The sequence below is a fragment of the Miniopterus natalensis genome, chromosome 22 (genome assembly GCF_054644295.1).
Source record: "Miniopterus natalensis isolate mMinNat1 chromosome 22, mMinNat1.hap1, whole genome shotgun sequence".
In the NCBI taxonomy this organism is placed as follows: domain Eukaryota; kingdom Metazoa; phylum Chordata; class Mammalia; order Chiroptera; family Miniopteridae; genus Miniopterus; species Miniopterus natalensis.
In genome coordinates, this window is record NC_142102.1 from 13,170,332 (window position 1) to 13,194,231 (window position 23,900).

Genomic DNA, 23,900 nt, shown 5'->3' on the forward strand with positions numbered 1-23,900 from the left:
CGGCCTTGGTGGTTCTTAACGTTAAGTTGATATGTTTAAAAAATGTTTTTTATTGATTTCAGAGAGAGGAAGGGAGAGGGAGAGAGAGAGAAACATCAATGATGAGAGTCATGGATCGGCTGCCTCCTGCTCGCCCCCTGCTGGGGTTCGAGGAGCCTGCAACCCCGGCATGTGCCCCGACCGGGAATCGAACCTCAACCTCCTGGTTAATGGGTCTGAAGCTCAGCCACTGAGCCACACCAGTTGGGCTCAATAACCATTTAAAAAATTTTTTGTTCATTTTTCTTATTTACGCTTTGCAAAACGGGACATTTTGTTCTCAGTTCGCCTGAGCCCCCCCGCCCCCCCCCCCCCCATGAATTTGGGGATGTTTGTTTCATGACGTCTGACGTCTTCTGGTTTCTTTCTTAGATTTTAAAAACAACAATAAAAACACACAGCTCTGGCCCATGTTCCATGAAGTGGCATTTAGCAATTTCATGGGAAATGCAGAGGAAGTCCTGCTCTTGCTCTGATGGTAAACCAGAGGCCCCGGGCTGGGATGATGTCAGACTTGCCTGGGAGGATTGGGGGCCTTCTGGGTGTGTCTTCCAGGCCCACGTTCACAGTAGAAGAGCTAAGACCAGAGCCGAGGAAACATCTGTGTGGCCGGAGCCCCTGAGCCATAGGAGCAAATGGTGTTCCCAGGTGGACGTCACGGGAGGCTCACAGCCTTTGCGGCTTGGTTTTGTTTTTTAGGGGTGGGGATTATAACATACGACACGCACACTACAGAATGTTTAGAAATTCCCGATAAACAGGAATATGGGGAAAGGACAGACGGATGGGTAGCCAGCTGCTGTTTTTATCCACGCTGTCCATTCCCGTGGCTTCAAGTGTCCACCATAGGCTGACCAGTCACAGGACCAAACCCCCAGCCCAGGTCGTCTTCCTGATTCTAGACCCACAGGCATTTCCAGCTCAACCACTGAGCCACACCAGTCAGGGCACAAGCCCGGGTTGCAGGCTTGATCCCAGTCAGGGGCGTGCAAGAGGCAGCCGGTCAGTGACTCTCATCATGGACGTTTCTCTCTCTCTCTCCCTTCCTCGCTCTGAAATCAATAAAAAATATATATATTGAAAAGTGTCAGGAGAAGCCATCGTCTCTCCTCTGTACTCCCTTAAGTCACTCCCCAATTCTACGTTTCCGATAACTCCCCGATTTAATTTCCATTTACCCCCACTGCCACGTACGTGGGGCTGGGCCGTCGTGGATCCCGTGGAGTCTCATCTGCTCCTTCGGGGCGGGGGCTACATCATCTTACGCTGTTGTGCTCCCAGGACCGAGCAGAAGCCCGGCGCACCCAGTAGGCTGTCAGTTGATAACATTCCAACGCAGCCGGCTTGCTCCTTAGGCCTAAAGCTGACTGGACATGGATGGTGGGATCCGAGGAAAACTGGTTCCTCACACTCAGCCACAGAACGTCGGTGGCCAGAGTCTCGGTAAACAAGGGGTAGACGCGCTTAATTGTCTCTCCAGACCCTCCCAGAGTTAAGTGTGTTTTGCAAAACCTAATACACAGAAATGTTTTCATTGAACTTATAGTTGAGAAAAAGACTCCTCAAGTATTCCTTTGTGGTGTTTCCAACCCAAATACTGCCCAGCGGAGAGAGCTGGGGAGCGTGCAAGGAAGGCAGACTAAACAGGCGGGTCTCGTTTTTTGCGGTGCAGGGTGAGTGACACGCGGGCGGCACCGGGGGAAAACGCCTCTGCGCCCAGCTCTCCCCGACGACGTGCGCGCAGAACGGGTCCTTCGTCTCTTCTCCGAGGGCATTCTGTCTCTGATTTGTGTCCTCTTGACACCTGAAAATCAGAGGAGCAAACAAGTTAGAACCATGTGCCAAGGACGAACCCGTAGTCTCGAGAGCGAGACCTCGGCGTTTGCTTCTGCACGCAGTAGGGCTGAAACCGGACGTGGGCGGGATGCTCGGAGAGGCCCTTTCGGTCCTGTTGGCGGGGGACGCCGGGGAGAGACTGCGAGCGTCGTGGTCTAGATTAGGGAGGTGTTGCTATGTCACACGGGCAGAGTGTAAAAACAGTGTCAGAAGCTACCCGGGAGGGGCCTCCTGGAACTTTCTAATTTTATACTTTTCATAATATAATGGAGAAAGTCGATGGTCAGAGAAGGGAAGGGACTGGCCCAGCATCCCCCAGTCTGTGGCCGGGCCTGGACCGGTGGCGGGTTTCCTGACTGTAGCCTCCGTGTTCTTTGCACGCACCTTCTGTCTCGAGAAGACCAGGGTCTTGTCAAGGGCAGAGTGAGACGAGGTCAGAGGCACTGGCAGGTGTATTCTTCCCAGGGCCCCGGTTTTGTTCACACCCTGTGGCTCCCTGTCGTCGTCTTTTAGCCCCACAGGTAGGACTGGAGGACCTGCTGGGACCAGGGCAGGGGCCATATCCGGCCCTCCGGCCATATCCGGCCCTCGAAATCATACGGTACGGCCCTGTCAAGGCAACTGCAGGCGGGACTCGAAATTTAATAAGTCTAGGAGCCTTTTTCCTAGCTAATTTTTAAAATTTATTATTAATTTTTAAATTTATCTTTATTGGAAGTATTACAGATGTCCCCCTTTCCCCCCCCCCATGGATCCCTTCTACCCCGTGTACCCACCCCCTTCCCCAGGCCTTCACCACACTATTGTCTGTGTCCATGGGTTATGCACAGATGCATATAAATTCTTCGGTTAATCTCAGCCCCCCCCTTCCCTCTGAGGCCCTCCGTCTGTTCCATGCTTCTGTGTCTCTGGATTGATTTTGCTCCTCCGTTTATTCTGTTCATTCGATTCCGCCTATGAGTGAGGCCACGGGACACTTGTCTTTCTCTGACTGGCTTGTTTCGATCAGCGTAATCCTCTCCAGGTTCGAGTTGGTGATTTTGTACGGCCCACGAGTTATGTTACAAATATCCCAATGGCCCTTGACAGCAGAAAAGGTCTCCCCACCCCTGCCAGGTGAACAGGAAGGCGGAGCTTCCTTCAGGGTACATCGGTGATGCCTCCGGCTTTCCCGCCAGCGACCAACTGGTTCTCGAGGCGGCCGGCTTGATATTAGAGGGCCCGTGTGGGCAGAGGAAAGACTGAGCCCCGGCCTCCATATGCAACGGAACGTGGGGCACTCCCTGGAGGGAGGCTGGCTGAGGAACCTGACCGGCCCAGGGGGGGAAGAGGGACAGGAAGTCCTGCGGAGCCATTCGCCCCTTAGAGCAGAACAGACCCAATGTTCCCAACTGGCCCCCCGACTCCAAAGAACCCAGCTCCACACCGCAAAGCATAATATCCCTTTGAATTCTCCATTTCATACTGAATATTCATGCGGTCTCAGCAGCAGACCCCGTGATACGCCAGGGCCGGCTTTAGGGCGCGAGCGGTGGTAGAGTCTGGTCGCTGGGAACACGAGGTGTCCCTCGCCTTGCTCACGTCCGTCTCCCCTCGTGTGCACGGGGGAGCGAAGGAGGGTGCCTGCCCCGCGGGGGCCGCTGAGATGGCCCAGTTCACACAAGCGAAGGGCCTGGTGCATCGTAAGTGTGAGATTTTATGGTTGCTCCTGTCCCGACGCCCCGATGTGAGCAGCACGCCCAGCCGGCCCTCATTATCGGCAGAGTCCCTAGTTGTGACCTCACCTCCTCGTTACAACTTACTAGCAGTCCCCGGGAGCAGTCCCTGCAGCCCTGTCGTGGTCATCCGAGGAGCGGAGAGAATTTCGAGTTGCCTGCTACGTGCTTTCCCAGCCGAGATGGAACAAGGCAACGCTAGGCCGCCTCGTCAGCAGGTGTCTTTTGAACAATTTAAAAAAACGTACCGATTGATTTTAGAGAGGGGGGGGGGGGAGAGAGAGAAACACCCACGTGTGGTTCCACTTACTGATGGGGTCCCTGGTTCATTTTCGCATGTGCCAGCCACAGAAGAGCAACATCAGAAGAGCTGTGGGCCCCAGCCCTGGCTTTGCAAAAACTCGCTGCCTGCTGCTCATTGGTCCCCTGAGCCCGTATCCTCATGGGCGCCACGGGAATGATGCTACGGCCATAGGGGAGGCCGGGTGCACGGGGGGAGTCGGCACAGCGCTGGCGCGCACACTCCACACCCAAGGAAATGGGACCTTGGGTGGGGGCGCCCAGGGGACTTCCTGGGCAATCCGATGAGACAGGGCCAAGGCCAGCGACAAACATCTCGCCTTAGTCCTTGGCACCTCCAGAAGTCCGTGGGAAATGCACCCTGGACCCTGACGCCGCCCTTCCCACCCCAAATCGCGCCCCTCTAGTGGGGCAGCTGCAGAGCTGTTACCCAAGCTCGGCTCCTCGGAAGTGGCACCAGGATCCCGGCTAAGAGGTGGCCCTGCTGTGCGGGTGCCTGGTGCCTGGCAGCCGGGCGCCTGGAGAGGCCCCCGCGCGCCCGAGCGCAGGCACGAGCCAGCGGTGCCGGGCACGCGTCCGTGTGGCCGCTGGGCCTGCGGGCGCGGAGGGGGGGGCGGGTGGAGGCCGCGGGCGGCACCCCCAGGCCGGCTCGGGGAGGCGGGGCGCCGGGCTGGCTCGCGCGCGGCCGCCTCCCCCAGCGCGCCCGCCGGCGGCGTCGGCTCGGCAGCCCCGGCCCTGGCTGCGCGCCCGGCGGCCGGCCCGGCCGAGCGGCGGCTTCCAGGAAGCGGGCGGCGGAGCGTTCCAGGCGCGTCTCGCCGTCGCCGGGCCCCGCGCGCTCCCCGCGCGCCGACGTCGACCCCGCGCGGGCGTGGGCGGCCCGGGGCGCGCGGTGCACTTGCCGAGCGGTGCAGGTGGCGGCGCGCGCCCCGCGCCCCGAGCCCCGCGCCCCGCGCCCGACGCCCTGGGCGGGGTCCAGCGCTGCGCCGCGCGCCCGGAGGGGCGGGGAGGCGGGGCTCGGCCCCATTTAACGTCGCGGCGGCGGCGCGCGGGGCTGGAAGCCGGAGTCCGGGACGGTGCGGGCCCGAGTCCGCGCCAGGTGTCCACGGGGCCCCCGCCGCGTCCCCAGCGCGCGCCCAGCCCCGCGCCGCCCGGGCGCTGCCGGCTCCAGACGCGTCCGCGGCGCCAAACCGGCGCTGGGCGCGGGCGCGGGGGCGAGCGAGGCTCCCCCAGCGGGTAAGACGCGGAGCCCCGTCTCTCGGCGAGGTCGGGGGACCCTTTAGACCCCGATGGGCAATTCCGACTTTAAACACAGAGCTGTTAGAGACGGGGCGATGCGAAAGCCACCCCCCTCCCCCTCCTGAAAAACAGCCCCAACCCCGCTCGGGGTCTGGAGGACTCGGGGAGGGACTGGCGAGGCTCCGCGCGGGCAGAGGGGCACCTGGAGGCTTTGGAGGGGGCGCTTCAGGGTGGGGGGCGTCCAGGGCTGGAGCCTGAGCGTCGGAAAGTGTGTCGGGGCGGCCGCGCGCGCGTGGGGAGGCCGCGCGCCCCGGGACCGGACGGCTGCGCCAGCGAGCGAGGGGCGCGCGCGGTCCCGGCCCGGCCGCCTCCCTGCAGCCGGGAGTCGGCGCCCCGGGTCGGAAGCAGCAGCAGCAGCAGCAGCACATTTGCGGATCGCATTAGGCCAGGCCCTTAATGCTTTCTCCAGATGGAGACGAGCCACCGACCCGCCCCCGGACACCCGCGCCTCCGCCAAGGCGCCCGCGAGGCGCAGCGCGAGGCGAGGAGGGTGACTTGGGCTTTTCCAGTCTCGGACTCGGGCCGATTTCGCGGTGAATTCCCGGGAAGGCTCTGGGGGGACCCCCTCCGCCGGCCTCCTGGTGTCCCGGGGCCCCTGCGGCCTCGCCCTCCCTCCTTTGGGAGACTGTTGGCCGCCTCTCCGAGGGCGCACGGTGTCGTCGGGTGGGGGAGATCCTAGGACTCTCGGAAAACTTGCACCCCGGGCCTGGAATAGCCCCTCTCTTGCTGGGTGACCTTAGGTAGGTCCCTTCCCCTCTGTGGTCCCGCTCAGTTGGCCTCTGAGACTCGTTTTTGCCTGAAGTAGCAGAACCTGGCAGGTGCCCTAACCTCTTGGCTCCACGTTGCCTTCCTGAGTTGGTTGCCAGTAGCCACACCCTGCCGCTGACAAATGAGCTGGAAAGAAAAGAGGCTGGTGCAGAGATGCCTCAGCTTCTGCAGGGCCGGAGGGGTGGGTGGCACCCTGGAGCCCAGCCCCGCTGCCCTCCGGATCCTAAAAGAGAGCCCCAGGCGGCCTGGGCCCTGGAGTAGTTGTAGTAGGTAGCCCCATCCGGGACCAACACAGACGTCTCCAGTCTCCCTCTGATTTGGGCTGTTACATCCCGGGAGCTGTACCCGGGGCCAGAGCTGGTTGGAAACCAACTATTTCCTCTTTTGCAGGCGACATGCACGTGAGACCTCCCTCCCCCAGGACGCCGGACCCCATGGCTTCCTGGAAGAGCCCCTGGTGGCTGCTGATACGGATGGTCTTCATGCACTCGGCCCTCCTGCAGGTAACAGGCAGGGGAAGGGAAACGGGAGGCATCCCTCTGTCGACTTAGGGGCCTTGTTCTAGATCACCTAAGACAGGGGCGGGGAACCTTTTTTCTACCAAGGGCCATTTGGATATTTATAACATCATTCGCGGGCCGTACAAAATCATCAGCTTAAAAGTTAGCTGTGAAAAAAGCTGCTAGATATATTGAATTTTTGAGTCCCACCTGCGGTTGCCTCGGCAGGGCCACCCTTGACCTAAGATGCGCTGTGATAGCAAAGAAAATATAATTTTCTCTCTTACCTCCAGTAAATCGTATTTCCGGTTGACTTACCTGTAAGAATAATCCGAATCCCCTCCGTCCTAAGCAAGGGCCTTAATAACCACGGTGGGTACTGTGTGCCATCGATGACTCGGGGCTCTGATAGACCCTGCCTTTGCAGTCAAGAGACTGGGCTGCCAGAGGCCAGGACACAAAGAATGGGCAGAGCTCAGGGCCTGGCCTTAGCTCAGCGACTGAGTCTTCTGAGTTTACTTCTGTTCAACACATACCATGCTGTTTTGCAGTCTTCTCTTTAGACTCCTTTCTTTCCCACTAATCTGGGAGGAAGGACCCGGCTCCTCTGTTGCATTCTCATTGGCCGACGGGGCAGACTCAAAGGAGTGACGTTAGCATTGCCTGAGAGACAGTAGGGAGTGGTGGAGACTGTGGCAAAGTGGATGGCGTAGGCTTCATCTATTCAGAACCACCTCTGCTCAGCTCCAGCTGATCCTCGCCAAGTGAGGACACAAGCCCACGATTGCCAGATCTTCTGATTTTTGCAGATAGCCGGATCATCCAGATTTCCTATGAAATCTGGTTTTTGAAGCCTTGAAAGTCAGACAGATGGGTTTGTAGCCTGGATATATATGGTCAAGTAGTTTTTGTCCCAGATTTAAAAGCGTAGAACACATCTTAGGACTGTGTCCTGAGGGCTGCTGCTGGCCCATACAGTGTCTTGTGTGAATTGGAACAAGGAGGCCTCCTCCCTGTAGTCGTAATTCTCAGACACGTGGCCTGGTGGCCTGCGTACCCTCAGGGTCTAGCAGCGGGCCTGGCATTTAATCGGGGCTTTAACTCCTGTGAGCCTGCACGCACGAAGGAAGAGACACACTGGGTGTGTTTGTCAGACTTCTCTGCCTCTCTTGGACTCTGTTTCTGAGGCTTCCTTCAGCTCCAACGTCCCGTGATTTCTGTGACTCACGGGAACGGCTTGGCCAAGTTCACCCCTCCTGCGATCCCATTTTACCGATGCTGCTCCGTAATCACATTTCAATAGATATCTTCTGTTAGAACAAACGTTAAGTATTTTCAGGGCGATTTTATAGTTTCCCGGTCAGCAAGGCGGCGTGTGTGGCAAAAAAAAGAAAAAAAAAGCCGACACTGGCTTTTCCAACCCGTCCGCTGCTCCCAAGCAGGCCGTTGAGAGCGTCAGTGACTTTGTTCCGGTCAAACGGGGCTGAGGCTTCATGGCGCAGAGCTTCCTGCTGTCTCCTTGCACCCTATAAAGTCTAAATGTGCTCCGAGGCAGCCTGTTGACCTTTGGCCAAGGGCAGGGTGTTTGCCCGGCTTGAATAACTCACGAACCTCTTTTCGGATTTTTCCGAATCTGGGAGTGTGTTCCCATGTATGGGGCAGTGTGCACAGAAGGTCGTAAAAGGAGATTGCAGGCCAGCGGTCTTCGTCGTCCACGCCGCCCAGTGTTCGAATCCCAGCCCCTCCACCCCTTCAGGCCGGTCGTGTGGACGTCTTTGTATCTCAGTCTCCACATCTTTAGGGAGGGCCGGGTAACTACCTCACTGAATTGTCTGGAGCAGTTAAACCATTATGAAGTGGGAAAAAGTAACAAACAGAACCAAACAAAACCTGTCTGGCCCTGGCCGGTTTGGCTCAGTGGTTGGAGCTTCGGCCGGCAGACTGAAGGGCCCTGGGTTCGATTCCGGCCAAGGGCATGCTTACCTCGGTTGCAGGCTCGATCCCCAGCCCCTGTCGGGATGCGTGCGGGAGGCAACCAATCGATGTCTCTCTCTCACATCGATTTTCTCTCTCTCCCTTTCACTCTCTCTGAAAAGCAATGAAAAAAAATAGCCTCCGTTAGGATTAAAAACAAAACAACGCTGTGAGACTGTAGGGGGCGCTGCGGAGGCATCAGCTGAGAAGATGCTGCAGAGGCTGGAAGGGGGGCCCTGCAGGTGTGGGCGGGATTGGCCGGGAGGGTCCCACCTTGGGCCCTGGGGAATTCTGGTGAAGGGTAGGTCAGTCCCAGGGCCCTGCCCATGGGTTGGACACGTGGTTATCTCCCTAGGGACAGCCTGGGTGTGACCCACAGCCGGCCCTCAGACTTCTTGGGGTTTTGGTGTTTGGGGGGTTGTTAAAGGTGTTCTTAGTATCCCCCTTGTCTTATTAGTGCTGCCACCAGGTGGCTGGTAGACGAGTAATACACGTGTGTGGGGCTGAACTTCCATCCTGGGGTATGGGGTGTGCCCAGTCACTTAAAAAAAAACGGATTTTTTTTATGAAATCGGCTAAAATGTAAACTCCCGCATCCACCAAGCACAAGTAATGGTGACAGACGGCAGAGCGAGCCTCGAGGTCGGCGGTCCTCGGCCATTCCCGGAGCCGCCCGCTCTGTTTCCCTCACCCAGAGGGCGGGGAGGCCTCCCTCTTCCTGTCTCACGGGCCCTGGAAGCTTCCTGTTGCCCCAGGTCTCTCTCTAGAGACCCCGATCTGCCCTGAGAAGACAGCCGCTCCGGTTCCAACTCTCCTCCCTTCCCCAGCCTTCGTCATCGCAAAGTCTCAGTGCAGTGGGACATAAGTACAGAGCCAACCACAGGCGGCAGCCACGATTTGTCCAAACCCAGTCCCATGAAGTCTCGGGACTTCGTTTCTTGAAGTCCAGTCCAATTAAAAAAAATATTGTTTTAATATATTTTATTGATTTCGGAGAGAGGAAGGGAGAGGGAGAGAGAGAGAAACATCCATGATGAGAGTCATGGGTCGGCTGCCTCCTGCTCGCCCCCTGCTGGGGGTCGAGCCCACAACCCGGGCCTGTGCCCCGACTGGAATCGAACCGCAGAGTTCCTGGGAGCAGGAGGTCCAGCTCTGCCTTGCCTTGGGCTGCCGGGGTCCTCTTGCCCAGCCGGCAGCCCCGTTTGGGAGAGAAACAGGATCATTGGAAAGGTATTTGTTTGTGTTGTGTTTTTTTTTTAAGCAAAGTGAACATTCAGGATATATTTCCACCAAAGGGAAGCAGCCAGGAGACAGGGAGGGATTAAAGATATAAGAGGAGCCCTAGCTGGTTTCGCTCAGTGGTTAGAGCGTTGGCCCTCGGACCGAAGGGCCTCCGGTTCGATTCCGGTCAAGGGCACATACCTGGGTTACAGGCTCGATCCCTGGGTCCCGGTTGTGGCTCCTGCGGGAGGCAACCAACCGACGCGTCTCTCTCACATCAGTGTTTCTCTCTCTCTCTCTCTCTCCCCCTCCCTTCCTCCCTTCCACTCTCTCTGAAAAGCAATGGAAAAATATCCTCGGTGAAAATTAAAAACAAAAAATTATAAGAGGAAAAAACCAATTATAGGTCACTGTTCTGTAGCAGAGAGAGAAAGGAGCCCCCCCCCCCCCCCCGACTTCACCGCGAGGGGATCTTAGAGCAGCCGAGAGCACGTCTTATGGAAACCACATTTCAAGGCTTACGATTGTCATTGCGCTCGGTTTATTTTTACAGAGATGCTAATTTCCATAAATAGGATGGCAGCACCAAGCCGTTTCCTCTCCAAGTATTTCATGCAATTACTTTCTGGAATTCGTCAGCACCGAACAGCTCCGGCCAGTGTGTGCTGCGGATTAGATGCAGTTCCTTCCGTCCTCGGGGCCTTCAGTCAGAAATGTCGCAGGGTTTGTGTTTGTTTATTTTTGGTTAATCCGCACCGGAGGATAATTTTTTCCATTGATTTTTTTTTTTTAGAGAGCGTGGAAGGGAGGGAGAGAGAGGGGGAGACAGAGAGAGAGAGGGAGCAAAACGTCGATTCGCGGTCCCTCATTCGTGCGCTCGGTGGTTTCTTGCCTGTGCCCTGACCGGGGATCTAACCGGCAACCTTGGCGTCTCCGGACGGCGCTCTCACCAAGTGAGCCACCTGGCCAAGGCCGTATGCGCTTTGCTGAGGTTTGTTTTATGCCCTAAGGATACGACGGTCTGTCCAGGTGAATGTTCCATGGACACTTGAAAAAAAAAAAAAATACAGTATATTCCGCTGTGGTCGGGTCCTTTACGTGTCGATTTCATTGGGTCGGCTGATGGCGAAGTTTAGTTCTGTGTCCTTGGTGATTTCCCTGCCTAGTTACCCCATCGGTGGCTGAGAGAGGGGTGTTGAAATCCCCAACCAAACTTGCGGATGGGTCTGTTTTTTTCCTTTCGATTTTATTATCAGGTTTTGCTTCAGGTATCTTGAAGCTATATTGTTGGGTGCATACGCAGGTCAGAGTCCCATGTTTCTTGGCAGAATGCTCCCCTGTGTCCCTCTGTGACCCCGTGACTCTGGGGGCGGGCTCGTGGCTGTCACAGGCTTCCCTGGGGCGCAGATGGGGTAGACCAGTTGTCTTTAAAAACCCGGGGTAAATAGAGCACCGCAGGTCATGGAGGTCCGGCCGGTGTGGGTCGGCGGTTGAGCATGGACCCACGAACCAAGAGGTCATCGGTTCGATTCCCGGTCAGGGCACATGCCCGGCTTTCGGGCTCGATCCCCAGCAGGGGTCGTGCAGGAGGCAGCCGGTCAATGATGTTTCTCTCTCATCAATGTTTCTCTCTCTCTCTCCTTTCCTCTCTCTCTAAAAATCAATAAAAATATATATATCATGGAGCACAAAACGGACCTAATCGTGATCTCAGAACGAGTGGGGGTCAGAGCTAAGGCGAGAGACACCCCTCTAGTTTCACCGGATGTCTTTTTTTTTAAATATTTCTTTGTTGATTTCAGAGAGAGGAAAAGAGAGGGAGAGAGAGAGACAGAAACATCAATGATGAGAGAGTCATTGATCGAGCCCGCAACCCGGGCACGTGCCCTGACCGGGAATCGAACCCTGATCGCCTGGATCCCAGGTCGACGCTCAACCGCTGAGCCACGCCCGGCCGGGCAGGATGCCCTACTCTGGACAACCAGGGCCCCCATCCGGTGGCTAGTGGCTGAGCCCCTCTGCGTGTCCCTGCCTGAGGCTCGGCTCCCTTTCCTATTCTCTGTTGTTGCTCTTTCTCCCCCAGCGTGTGAGGCCTGCCAGGGGCGCCCTCCGGTGTTGCTGGTCGTTGCCCTTGGCACTGAGGACGAGCGGATCGCCCGCCGGGTGTTGGAAGGAGGAAGCGTTGGGCGCGTAGCTGGCGAGCAGCGCCGTCGGAGGGTAGAGGGAGCCAGCTCTGCCTGTTGTTGGGGGAAGCGGGGATAGCGCCGTCGCCTAAATAGCGCTAATTGGTCTTTCCCTGGGCTTGGCTGTTTTCGTTCAGTTTCCCACCAGAGAGCAGATGCCATCGAACGACTTCCCCGTGAATGTTTGCTTTCTTAGACGCGAGCTCTGTTGATTTCTTCCCTTACAAAAAAAAACGTGTTGTTTATAACTCGTAAAAAAAAAGAAAACAGTGAATCTCTTCCGGTTTGTTCTCCCTGGGCCGTTACCCAGCCTGGGGGACCAAGCTGCCTGCCGCCCGCCGCGGTGGAGGAGGACACCCCCGGCCGGCCTTCGGCGTCTGCCCGGGCGTTATCGGAGGTTTCGGATCGTATAAGGACGTGCGCTTGGAAATATTTGGACGGTGGCCACAAATCCTGTTCAAGGTGTTGGCTCGATAAAGCCGGTCGTTCCTTTGAGCCAAGAGGAACCCGGCGTTAGCGGGGCGTATGCAAGAAAGTAGACGCTCAGCCAGGCCTTCTGCGCGGGGTCATCCAGACGGGCATCGCGGGGTTTCCCCTCTGCCCTGGGACGGGGCGACTCGTCTCCTCCGAGCAGCCTGGCGGATGGCGCCGGCTGGCCTTTGGATTTCTGCTTCTGCGAGCTGCGTGTTCTTACCACGGGGGGCTCTTCCTAGCCTCTCTCTGGCGCTGGCGAGTCCTGCCCACTCCTGCCTCCGGCTGTGGCCTCATTTCCACAGCCCGGGTTTCTGCCCTGAGCCAAGGATATTTTTCCTGTTGCTTTTCAGAGAGAGAAACATGGATGTGACAGAGACACATCGATCGGTTGCCTCCGGCTTGCACACCGACCAGGGCCGGGGGTCGAGCCGGCAACCGAGGCACGTGCCCTTGGCCGGAATCGAACCCGGGACCCTTCAGTCCGTAGGCCGATGCTCTAACCACTGAGCCAAACTGGCCAGGGCTCCCTGGATTTTTAGAGAGAGCGGAAGGGAGAGGGAAGAGGGGGAGAGACGTGAGAAAGACACGGCGATCGGGGCTCAGGGGTCAACCCTGTAACCGAGGTACGTGCCCTTGACCGGGAATCGAACCCACGACTTTCCTGTCGTCTCGTTTGCTGAGGATTTCCGAAAGGCGTGAGCATCCGAACAGCGAATTTGGCGGCTCTGCCCTGAAGACTTCCCGCCCCGGAGCTTAGAAAAACAAACGGGCGCGGGGCGAACGTAAACGTCTTCGGGGTTAACGTGCAAACAGCAGATTTTCTGTCTTTCTCTTCCCCGGGAAGAAGGCTGCGCTTGGAAAGCCGGCCCGGTTTCAGCCGTGCAGACGAGCTGTTTCCTGAGCGAAGGGAATGAAGCCGTAGGGGTGAGAAAGGCCTTGAACAAACAGGAGCGTGTTCCCGGCGAGGTTCTGGACTCTGTCAGGAGGGGTGGTGTCTCATGGCCAAGTTGGGAAAAGCCGGTAACTCTCTTTATTCCTCTTTCTCTCTCTCTCTTTTTTTTTTTTTTGCTCTGAGTTAATACACATTCACGCAGGAGGGATGTGCCCAGATTCGCCGGGCGCTCGGTGCTGGTGTCTGAGGTTGGCAGCGAAGACCCCGTGCCCATGTAATTAGCTGCCAGGCGATGCTGTTCTCTGCACACTTGCTCGGTTCCTGGGGCCTGCGTGGGCCCCGGCTGTGGCTCCCTAGGAGCCGGAGACATTGGAATGACCGGGGCGAGGCCTGGCTGGACGTGGGAGGCCTGCGGAGGCAGAGGGGAACTTGGGGTCAAGGAGCCGTCTGGATTCCTCCCGACCCGGCCCGGCCCCGGTGACCCGGCAGCTGTGGACGGGGCTGGGTGGACGCTGTGTGCTGGCAGGTCCCCTCCGGGCCGGGATCTGTGTCCTGGGAGGATCACACACGCCCTGGCCTGGCCTCCCTCCCGCGCTCTTCCCTTCAGCTCCTGCTCCTTAAGGACCCTGACCTCTCTGGGCACCCAGCCGACGTTGAGGGCGTCACCTCCCGCCTGGGTGAAGATGTCAGCGTGGGGCCTTTGCTTTCGGAAGCCGCGAGTGAGCTCAGCCTGTGTCCCCCCCCCCCGGGACGGCCTGGTCTTCCCGAGGCTGTTTTCCACGGAGGGAGAGAGGGAAGTGGATGGGACAGAGCTGACCCTGCACCCGATGGCAGTGAGTCTGTGTGTCCCTGGTACAGCGACCCGGCTGCCTGTCTAGGTTCTTTTTATTTTTAAAAAATATGTTTTTATTGAGTTCAGGGAGAGGGAGAGAGAGAAACATCCGTGATGAGGCAGAGCCCTCAATCGGCTGCCTCCTGCACGCCCCCGACCGGGGACCGAGCCTGCAGCCCGGGCCTGTGCCCGGCCGGCCTGGCTCCGTGGTTGAGCGTCGACCTGGGAACCGGGAGGTCATGGTTCGCTTCCCATCTCACGGGGGAGCTGTGGGGATGAGATGAGGCAGTTTTCACAGTAGATGCTCACAGTAGGTGCTCCATAGACTCGAGTTTCCTTCTTCCCCAGTGTTCTTTTCCAAGGGCCCCCATCGGATGTTGTGTCTGACCCCCGGAGGTGCTGCTGCAGCTGGGTCGGGACGATTCTGTCCCTCAGGTGCCTCCTGATTCTGTAATTCTGTGGCTCGGTTTTTCACTCTGTTCAAGCTTCTGAATTCAACTTAGAACGTGTGTGTTTACGGGGGGCGGGGGGGCGATAAAGGGGGAGAGGGTGATGGGAAGGAAGGTGTCATTGGCCAGTTAGGGAGCAGTTGCACCACTTCAGACCAGTGTGGGGTCTATGGACTTGCTAGGTTCTCAGACACCCCTTGTTGCCTTGGGGGAGAGAGTGAGCTCCCCATCACTAAAGGTATTCAAGTAGGGGCTGCAGGGCATCGGGGCGGGATTGCTGAGGTAGACGGGCTCCCCCCTAGGAAGGCGGCGTAACAGAGAAAACCCCACAGAGCGTGAGCACGTTGACTCCACGGTGGCTGAATCGCCGGCAGGTGTGGGAGGGGCACCGCGTGTGCCCGTTTGAGGTGGGCCAGGTGACATTCTGATCTACCTGTGCCTCAGCACAGACGCCTGGCACGTCTCACCTTGGCCTTTGTCAAGAGAGGACACTTCCGCTGGGGCCTTATCGGTAACCGAGCCATCTTCCCTTTCAGACCACGGCGGAGACGTCTCCGGGAGCCTATTTCCTTCCGGAGTTTGCACTCTCCCCCCAGGGCAGTTTTCTGGAAGACACGACAGGGGAGCAGTTCCTCACCTATCGCTATGACGACCAGGTAAGAGCCTCCCTGAGGCTTTGCCGTTTGCCAGCGGGGGGCAGGAAACAGTTTCTTAAAAATAACTTCGAAAGAATTCTCTTTTCCTGTGGGCACCGCGGGTACCGTATCCCCTTGACACCCTGCTTGGACCCCAAGGTGCTTGGGTCCAGTTCCCCACATGGCGTGGGGTGCTTGCGCTGGCGGGGACCTCGAACTGAGAGTCTGCTTCTGGATGACGGATTCGTTCATTGTGGCGATCGCCAGATCGGTGGTTCGATACGGAAATTATCCCAAAATGCTGTTTTCGGATTAAACGTTCCTTTCTTTGACCTCTGAGCTTTAACTAGCACCAAAGTTGGGGTTTTTTGTGTGTTTTTTTTTTTTTTGCCAAGCCTGTTTTCCAGAAAGGAACAAAGTAGGCATGTCTGTGTGTGCACATATGTGCAAGCGTGCATGTGTGCATGTGAAAGTGTGAGTGTGCTCATGCGTGTGGGTGAGCATGTGCCTGTGTGTGCACATGTGTGTGAGAGAGCCCGTGCTCATATGTGCAAGCGTGTATGTGTGCATGTGAAAGTGTGTGAGTGTGCTCATGCGTGTGGGTGAGCATGTGCCTGTGTGTGCACACGGGTGTGTGTGTTTAAACCACTTCATGAAGGACGGATGGAGAACAAGGCTGTGCCTGGCGAGCTGCCGGCCCTGGGCCCGTGGGCCCGTGGCTGGCAGGGCCTACCCCGTCCTCAGCGTGGTCCCGCCCTTCTTCACGATGAATTTTGAGAGGGCCTATCACTCGTGGCTCCTCTGAATCAAGAAATCAAAGATCCAGGGGGTTCTCATAGGCAGACGTCAGGGAAACTGAGGAGAGAGGGTGTCTGGAAGATCACGAACCCCGTATTTTGTAACTAAAGGGTGGTCAGCACCTTTTAAATAACAATATAAAAGCCAGGCAGGGAATTAGCTGTGCTCATAGCTTTTAAGAGATGCATCGGAATTATCACAATAGAAATGACTTTTTTTTTTTTTTTTCCCAATGTCTGGGCAAAACGTGGTAGCTGGGATTACAATGGTCCCGGCGTCCAGTTTGGTGAGTGTGTCCTGTGGTTGCATCAGCCGTGCGAGATCCTTGGAAGGTATCCGTTCGCGCCGACTCGCTGAGGGCGTGTGGTCGACCGGCTTGGTCGGCCGGGCTCTGGGTGGATCCCTTTGTCCTTGCTCATGGTGGTTTTGGAGCTGGGACCTGCTCGCAGGCGGACAGCTGAATGCCGGTGGGCTCTAGAGTCTGGTTTTTTTTCTTCATTGCTTTTCAGAGAGAGTGGAAGGGAGAGAGAGAGAGAGACATCAGTTGGTTCCCTCCTGCATGCTCCCTGACCAGGGCTGGGGACGGAGCCTGCAACCCAGGTGCATGCCCTTGCACGGAATCGAACCCGCGACCCTTCAGTCCAGGGACCGACACTCCAGCTGCTGAGCTGGGCCAGGCGGGGCAGAAGCCCTTTTGTGCCTGCTTATACCTGTCATTTCTTCTCCTCTGTAGCCTTCTCTCCCCCCTGCAGACTCCAGGTGAGGAGCCCCTGACTAATACGGAATTTGTTTTGTATCTTTTAGGCAGATTCAAGTTTGTTTGTTTTTTCCAAACTAAAGATGCTGTTCCTTATATACACTCTGACCTACCATTGCGTTTATGCTTTCTCCTAGTCGTTTCCGCTGTTAAAAATCTGTCTAGTGTCTCCTCCCACCACATTGCCTTCACTTCAGAGGGGCATCCTTTGTAAGAATTTCGGTTTCTCCCGGACGGCGTGGCTCAGCCGTTGAGCATCGACCTACGAACCAGGAGGTCGCGGTTCGATTCCCGGTCAGGGCACAGGCCCGGGTGCAGGCTCCCCGATCCCCAGCAGGGGGCGAGCAGGAGGCAGCCGATCAATGACTCTCATCATTGATGTTTCCATCTCTCCCTTCCTCTCTCCGAAATCAATAAAGACATATTAAAAAAAAAAAAAAAAATTTCTGTTACTTTCCAAAATCCAGAATCCGGTGCCAGTCATTCTGTGTTTGTAAAACTCTATGTCCGTACAGTCCTGTGTTTGTAAAAGTCCCAACGCGTGATGACATCGTCGGCGGAGTCCTAGTCAGTGGGCTCCTCTCTTCCTTGGATGCCGTTGACCGACTGTGTGAGCTCTCACTTCAGAATTCCTCTCTCCTGTGGAAATACTAATATACGTGGTAGCTGGGATTACAATGGTAATGGTAATATTTTAATATTAACCCTTTGCGGTTGTATTAAATTTGGACATGGGTGTCGTACTGGTCGGAATTAAGAGCTTTCAGAGAAATTATGAACTGACACATAATGAACAGAGTTAAGATTCATATGGTTCCTTGCCGTGGTGGCTGAGAGTAGACATTCGACCGCAAAGGGTTAATATTAAAATATTAATATTTCCACTGCCCGGGAAGCAAAGGGCTGGATGTGTGGCCCTGACAAGGCATCTGGAATTGTAGCCCGGCGGCATTGGAAGGAAGCATAGGAGCAGTTCTGTTGTTTCAGGCGAGGAACCTGAGCCCCAGAGAGGGACGGTGTCTCACCCAAGATCACACAGCCAGGCAGCCGCCAAGCCAGGGGCCTGCTCTTGGCCCATCTAATCTGCGGGAAGGAGAAGTATGAGAGAAATGTTTGAATGAATTTTTGATACCAGTAGTAATACCAGAAGATACTAAGGAAATCTCTGTGTAGCCTCATCTCTAAACTTTTTAAAAAATGTCTCTTCTTTCCGACGCGGTCATGACGGACGTCGCGTTCCGGGTCCCTTCTCTCGCGGGTGGGTGTATACGTTCTTTCTGAGGTGAAGAAATCCGTTTGCCGTGAGCACGTCCTCCTCAGAGTAACTCCTTCCGAACCCTTTTTTGTGAATGTCTTGGCCGGGAGCTTGGTTGGGGTGGAACTGCTGGCAGGCCTCAGAAACATCGCTCCACGTTTCCAAGTTATTTATGTAATAGTTTCGAACTCGGGAAGCCTACGCCAGCTTCTGGAACTTCACGGAGAAGGGAGGTGGACGCCGGCCTTGGATCTGCAGGGGGACGGTCCTCTCCTCTCCCCGCCCGAAACCCGCCGCCCACGCGGTCCCCGCACGGGAGACTTCCCGTGTTGTTTCTGGACGGTGCGTGTGATGTTTTTCAAGCAGCAGGCCGTTTGGGTTTGAAGAGTTCATTCCTTTGTTACTGAGTAATCTTGGTCAGATGCAGTTCCGTTTCTGAAATAGTCCACAGATTCCGCGATCCGACGAGGGAGGCAGCGAGCTCGCGGTCCGTTAGGAGACAGGAACGCATTCTTTGCGGGGCTGTGCCGTCTGGTTTCCACCCAGGCACATAGAACACGAGCGTCGCCAATGAGGTGGCATGTGACGTCCTGGTCAGCTTGGGCGCGTGCAAACTCCGAGTTTCATGATTGTTGAGGTTTTTTGGGTTTTTTTTTTTGCAAAATCACATTATTTCTCAATGATGAAAGAATGAGGCCCGTGGAGGGAGCCGCGCGATATCCAGCTTTCTCCTCGGGGGCTGTCTTCCTGGACTCGTTTTTGGGGTGCTGTGTGATTTTTTTTTTTTTTAATATTACTTTCAGCCCCGGCCGGTTTGGCTCAGTGGTTAGAGCCTCGGCCCATGGACTGAAGGGTCCCGGGTTCGATTCCAGCCAAGGGCATTTACCTCGGTTGCGGGCTCGATCCCCAGCCCCAGTCCGGGCGCATGCGGGAGGCAACCAATTGATGGAGCAAATGCTGTTCTCACCCTCCCTCCCCGGGTGGAAGGAAGCAGGGGGAGCTCCCCCCTCCCATTGCCGTTTGGCCTGCGTGTTTCCCTTAGACGAACGCCAGGCTCCAGCCCTGTTGTGGTCTGTCGTCGTCTTCGTCAGGAACAGCACAGGGCGTTGATTGTGTGAGTGTCGGCTGCCTCGGGGAAGAAAATGCAGGACTTGGGACAGACTAGTCCTGCAGGCCTGCCGTGAGGAGGGGGGGTAATGCCGGGTGAGCACCGGGTGGGAACATCTTATTTCTCTCTCTGTCACGGAGGGGAAAACACAGAGGTCAAGAGAGCTACAAAAAACAAAGGTGAGCCCAGCCGGCGTGGGTGTGATTGGAAATCCGGGGCTGAGTTCATTGCGCTTTGACATTTTTGTGGTCTGCGCGCATCATATGGGTGGAATTCACTGTCGTCTTGACTCACCAGAGACAGTTTTCGGGATGTAGACATTTGGGGAAAACCACTCACTCCGCTGTATACGCTACGTTTTAGCTCAAACCTTTCACAAGGCCGTGCCATACTCACTGAGCCTTGTCTGATGGAAGCTGTCTCACTGTGCCGGCGAAATGGTGTCCCTTAAATTTACAGGGGTGTGGCTTTATTTTAAAACATCCTCTAGTTTGTTGACACCACGCATACTTCATAATAAAACATGATCCAGCCTGGCCGGCGGGGCTCAGTGGCTGAGCGTCAACCTATGAACCAGGAGATTGCGGTTCGATTCCCGGTCGGGGCACAGGCCCGGGGTGCAGGCTCCTGGACCCCCAGCAGGGGGCGAGCAGGAGGCAGCCGATCCATGACTCTCATCATTGATGTTTCTCTCTCTCTCCCTCTCCCTTCCTCTCTCTGAAATCAATAAAATATATTAAAAAAACACACACAACAGTGCACAATCTGAATTTCAGGTGAGTCAGGTCTTAATTTCGACATCTGTTTTGCTTTCGATGGTTTATTTGGCTTAGTGCACAGCAAAAAGCAGGGAAGTGACTCGAACAATCCCAGAATGATCCCAGGACCGCTTCCTGCTGGACCGGCATCTGGAGCGGCCTGGAGGAAAGCGTGGGGAGCCCCCTCGGTATAAAGGGAGTCGCCAGTCTCTGAAACAAAAATTGTTAATTTTTTTGTTCTATAATAATGCTTTTATTTATGGCTTGAGACCATTTATAAAAATATAGGCTGTGAACTCACAAGGATATTAAGCCCAGATAGTAAATTTTTTTTTTTTCAACCCTCACAGGAGGATATTTTTTCCATTGCTTTTCAGAGAGAATGGAAGGGGGGGAGAGAGAGAAACACGGATGTGAGAGAGACACGTTGATGGGTTGTCTCCTGCACGCGCCCCGACCAGGACCGGGGATCGAGCCTGCCACCGAGGCGCGTGCCCTTGGCCGGATCAAACCCGGGACCCTTCAGTCCGCGGGCCGACGCTCTAACCACTGAGCCACACCGGCCAGGGCAACAACTTTTTTTTTTATTAAGTTGCGTGTGCTCGTGCCTTTAGGGTGCTGGTATTTTGTTCCCAGAAACACCCGTGACCTCTGAGGCTGAGGGTCCTTTGTGGGCCCCTCTTGCCGTCCTGTGTGTTCCCTGATCTCCCAAATGGATGAATCCTCTCGAGGGCGGCGATTAGATCGGGCTCGGTGGATGTTGTTGGACGATTAAGAGAATTTTAACTTTGCTGAAGCTACAAAGGACCCGGACGAACTCCGGTTATAGCTCAGCGGCCGCGCAAGGCCATTGCCGCTGCACCATGTTTAGTCAAGAAATTCAGATTTAGCTGTCGGCTCTTCCAGACTTAGTGCCACGGGGCTGGGATGTGCAGAGTGTCCTAGTTCTTTCCTCTCTTCACCTGGGGTGACTCACCACCCACGGGTGGCCCAGAGCCGCCGACCGGCCGGCCGGTCCCAGAAGGACAGGCGTGAGATGAAAACACCCTCTGGCTTCTCTCATTACTGACTTTCATAGCTGTCGAATAATATTTCTCGTGGGAGTTTGTTTAAAGGCTACGTCGTTAAAATGCGGTCTGGGTAATATTCCTGATGAGTTGTTGGCACAGAACGTGTGTTTTTTTTCTGTGTGAAACGGCTAACCGTGGATGGGAGTAAATCACTAAGGAAAGTTAAAGAAGAATTTTTTTATTTTTATTTTTTTAAAACCTGGGATCATTAGACTTGAAAACTCTGGGCTTGTTATTTGCTCGGGACGTCCGCCGGGGGTTGTCCCATAGGAGCTTTGAGTACGGTTTGAGGTTTGTGAAAATGAGGAGCGTCTTAGGACTGTTTTGTGGTTCTTGATGTAGGGCAAGAAAGTACGTAAAATAGGATTTTGTAGGTGTTGCTTCTCGGTGTCTGACGTTGAATGTTACTGTTCCCCCCGCAGGTGGCTTCCTATGCTCGGAAATTCTCCCTTGTCCAGGTAGGGCTCCCCGCCCCCCGCTTTTTATTTTTTTAATACCCGAGGATATTTTTTCCATTGCTTTTCAGAGAGAGAGGAAGGGAGAGAGAGCGAGCGAGAGAGAAACATTGATGTGAGAGAGACACATCAATTCATTGCCTCCCACCACACGCCCAGACTGGGGCTGGGGATCGAGGATGCAACCGAGGTACGTGTCCTTGATCAGGAATCGAACCCGAGACCCTTCAGTCCGAAGGCCGATGCGGCAACCACTGAGCAACACCGGCCAGGGCTTGAGCAACATTTTTATGTCATTAAACCCAACTCATTAAAATTATTTTGTGCATTGTTGCTCCAGGTAGTGATTAACCTGGGAGGATGTATCGGCTGTTAACAAAACCTGGGTCGTGTGTGATCTCCTTAGGTAGCCTCTGCGGTGACCGTGCAACGGACATTTATTTGATGCCTGGGAAGGGATATCCCACTGGAACGTATGTTATTTTGGGTTGTTTTCAATACGGAGCTGTTCACAGAGCGTTTCCAATAAGTGACCTGCTACGCAGAACCTGTGTTTAATTACCAACTTTTTTTGGGTGTTTTTTTTTTTGCAAGACTGGTAGACGGGCACCACTCCTTATACGTCACAGGTTTAGGGACTGGTCAGGAAAATATGTTATGGTTTGATTTGCACACGGGGATCCGAGAACGGCCAGAGTCCCCGTGTCCTTACGGGATGGTGAACACACTCACTCCTACGCTGTTCTCTGCGTTTATCAGTCCTGTACATCATGAGCAGACAGTAATCTTTTTGAATTTTTTTTTAATTATCTTTTTATTGATTTCAGAGAAAGGAAGGGAGAGGGAGAGAGAGAGAAACATCAATGATGAGAGTCATTGATTGGCTGCCGCCTGCGCGCCCCCGACTGGGGATCGAGCCACAACCCGGGCCTGTGCCCAACCTCCTGGTTCATAGGTTGACGCTCAACCACTGAGCAACGCCGGATGGGCTGAATTTTTTTTTTTTAATCCCAAATATTCCCTAGCTAGAACTTAACTCAGGAAAATGAGATTTCCAAAGAGTTTGTCAATCCCGATAGTTTTAACCAAAATGACACAGTGCGGCGTTTTGCTTCTCTGGATGGTTTTCCTTTAGCCTTTTTTTTTTTTTTTTTTCCACTTAAAAAAAAATGAGAGCTTTTATGGGGTGTTTTATGGCACGAAGTTTGCATGTTCACTGTATAAAGTTGGGAAATGCAGATGAGCAAAACAAGGAAAATAGAAAATGTGGTCACTGCACCGCCATTAGAAAGGAGAGACGAGCCAGAAGCCAGAAGGCACTGCGGTGCCATCGCACCCGGGACGTCGGTGGGGACGTGCGAGGCTCCCCCCGAGCTCCCAGCGGGGTCTGTGTGCTCCCTGGAAAGTGGAGCTGTCCTGGCCGAGCTGCCCCCTTCCCCTGGGTCCCTGTGTCAGGGACCTAGGGCTCATGGCCAAGGCGAGGGGGCAAAGCTGAGGACCCCTCTCGAGATGTCTCTGTCTCTTCTCTCTCTTTTCTCAGGGGCGAAATACCTCACCGATCCAACCCGAAATACCGGGCGTCTGCATTTATAACATGCCTCTTTTACTTATTTCAGAATCAGGATTTTCCCCTTTCCTTTTGGGTAAGTCAAGGTGGAGAAGTTACGGAAAGAAACCCGACTCGAACCGTAAACGGAACAGATGGGAGGGTAGAAAATAAATTAGAACAATATTGCAAAGGACTCTCCGCCTTCCCTTTGAAAGACACATAGGGTGATACCTTTCAACGTTTCACATTCAACCTATCGGCGCGGATCGGGCGACAAAATGAAAAATCAGCCGCAGCTGTGTGACTAGTCTAACGGTTTGCCTCCGCGGTTTGGGCGAACCCACCTAAAGGACCGGGAGAGCGCATTAAACGGCTTACTGTATTTTTTTATTTTTTTTTTTTTATGAATTAAAACTATATTTTATGTCACGTCATAGGCAGGACCCGGTTCTACCTGGCGACGTTGAGTGTAGAGAGTGGAGCTGAACAGTGGTCTAATTGGGAGAGTCGGTGGTGTGGGTTTAATTAGCTCTTACTCCCGATGACAGGCTTGCTCGACTGTTCCCGAAATATTGCCTGTAGCCGGGCCGGCTGCTCCCTGTGCTATAAATAGGTATCTTGGCGAGAAGCCACCAGCGCCACTGGCTGGTGAGACTCGGGTGAAAATTATTGGGAAAGGCCCCTCCTTGCGTCTGTCTGGTCATTATTTCTTCATTTCGCGTTTGAAGGTCCTCTTTTACAGATCCCTCTTTTAATTTAATTTTTTTTTTTTTTTTTTTTTTTTGCGCTTGGATGAGGTAAGTTGGCCCAAGGGCTTAAGGAAAGCTGTGCGGTGTCGAGTTCAGTCACAGACGGGCTGTATGTCAGCGTTTCCCTCTTAAACTCTCCTGTTCCCCGACTTACAACTCACCTGTTAACGTCTGTCTGACTTGGGCTCTTCTGTCTGCCGACAGGATGTGCTTCCTGTTTGTTGGCCGGCTTGTTTTCAATGAAAGTATTAATTCTGCTTAAAAATTAAACTTCATGAGATGCAGAG

The 23,900-nt window shown here is 55.0% G+C and overlaps 1 protein-coding gene across 1 annotated transcript in view; it reads left to right on the forward strand.

The window, feature by feature from the left end:
* The first annotated feature begins 6,251 nt into the window (after positions 1 to 6,251).
* ADAMTSL3 (ADAMTS like 3) overlaps positions 6,252 to 23,900 on the forward strand; it is a 63,444-nt gene continuing 45,795 nt past the window's right edge. The window contains exons 1-2 of the mRNA XM_087829243.1: positions 6,252 to 6,457; positions 15,016 to 15,135. Of these exons, the coding sequence (XP_087685369.1) occupies positions 6,350 to 6,457; positions 15,016 to 15,135 (228 nt within the window). The 5' untranslated portion in view covers positions 6,252 to 6,349. The remainder of the gene's footprint in view (positions 6,458 to 15,015; positions 15,136 to 23,900) is intronic.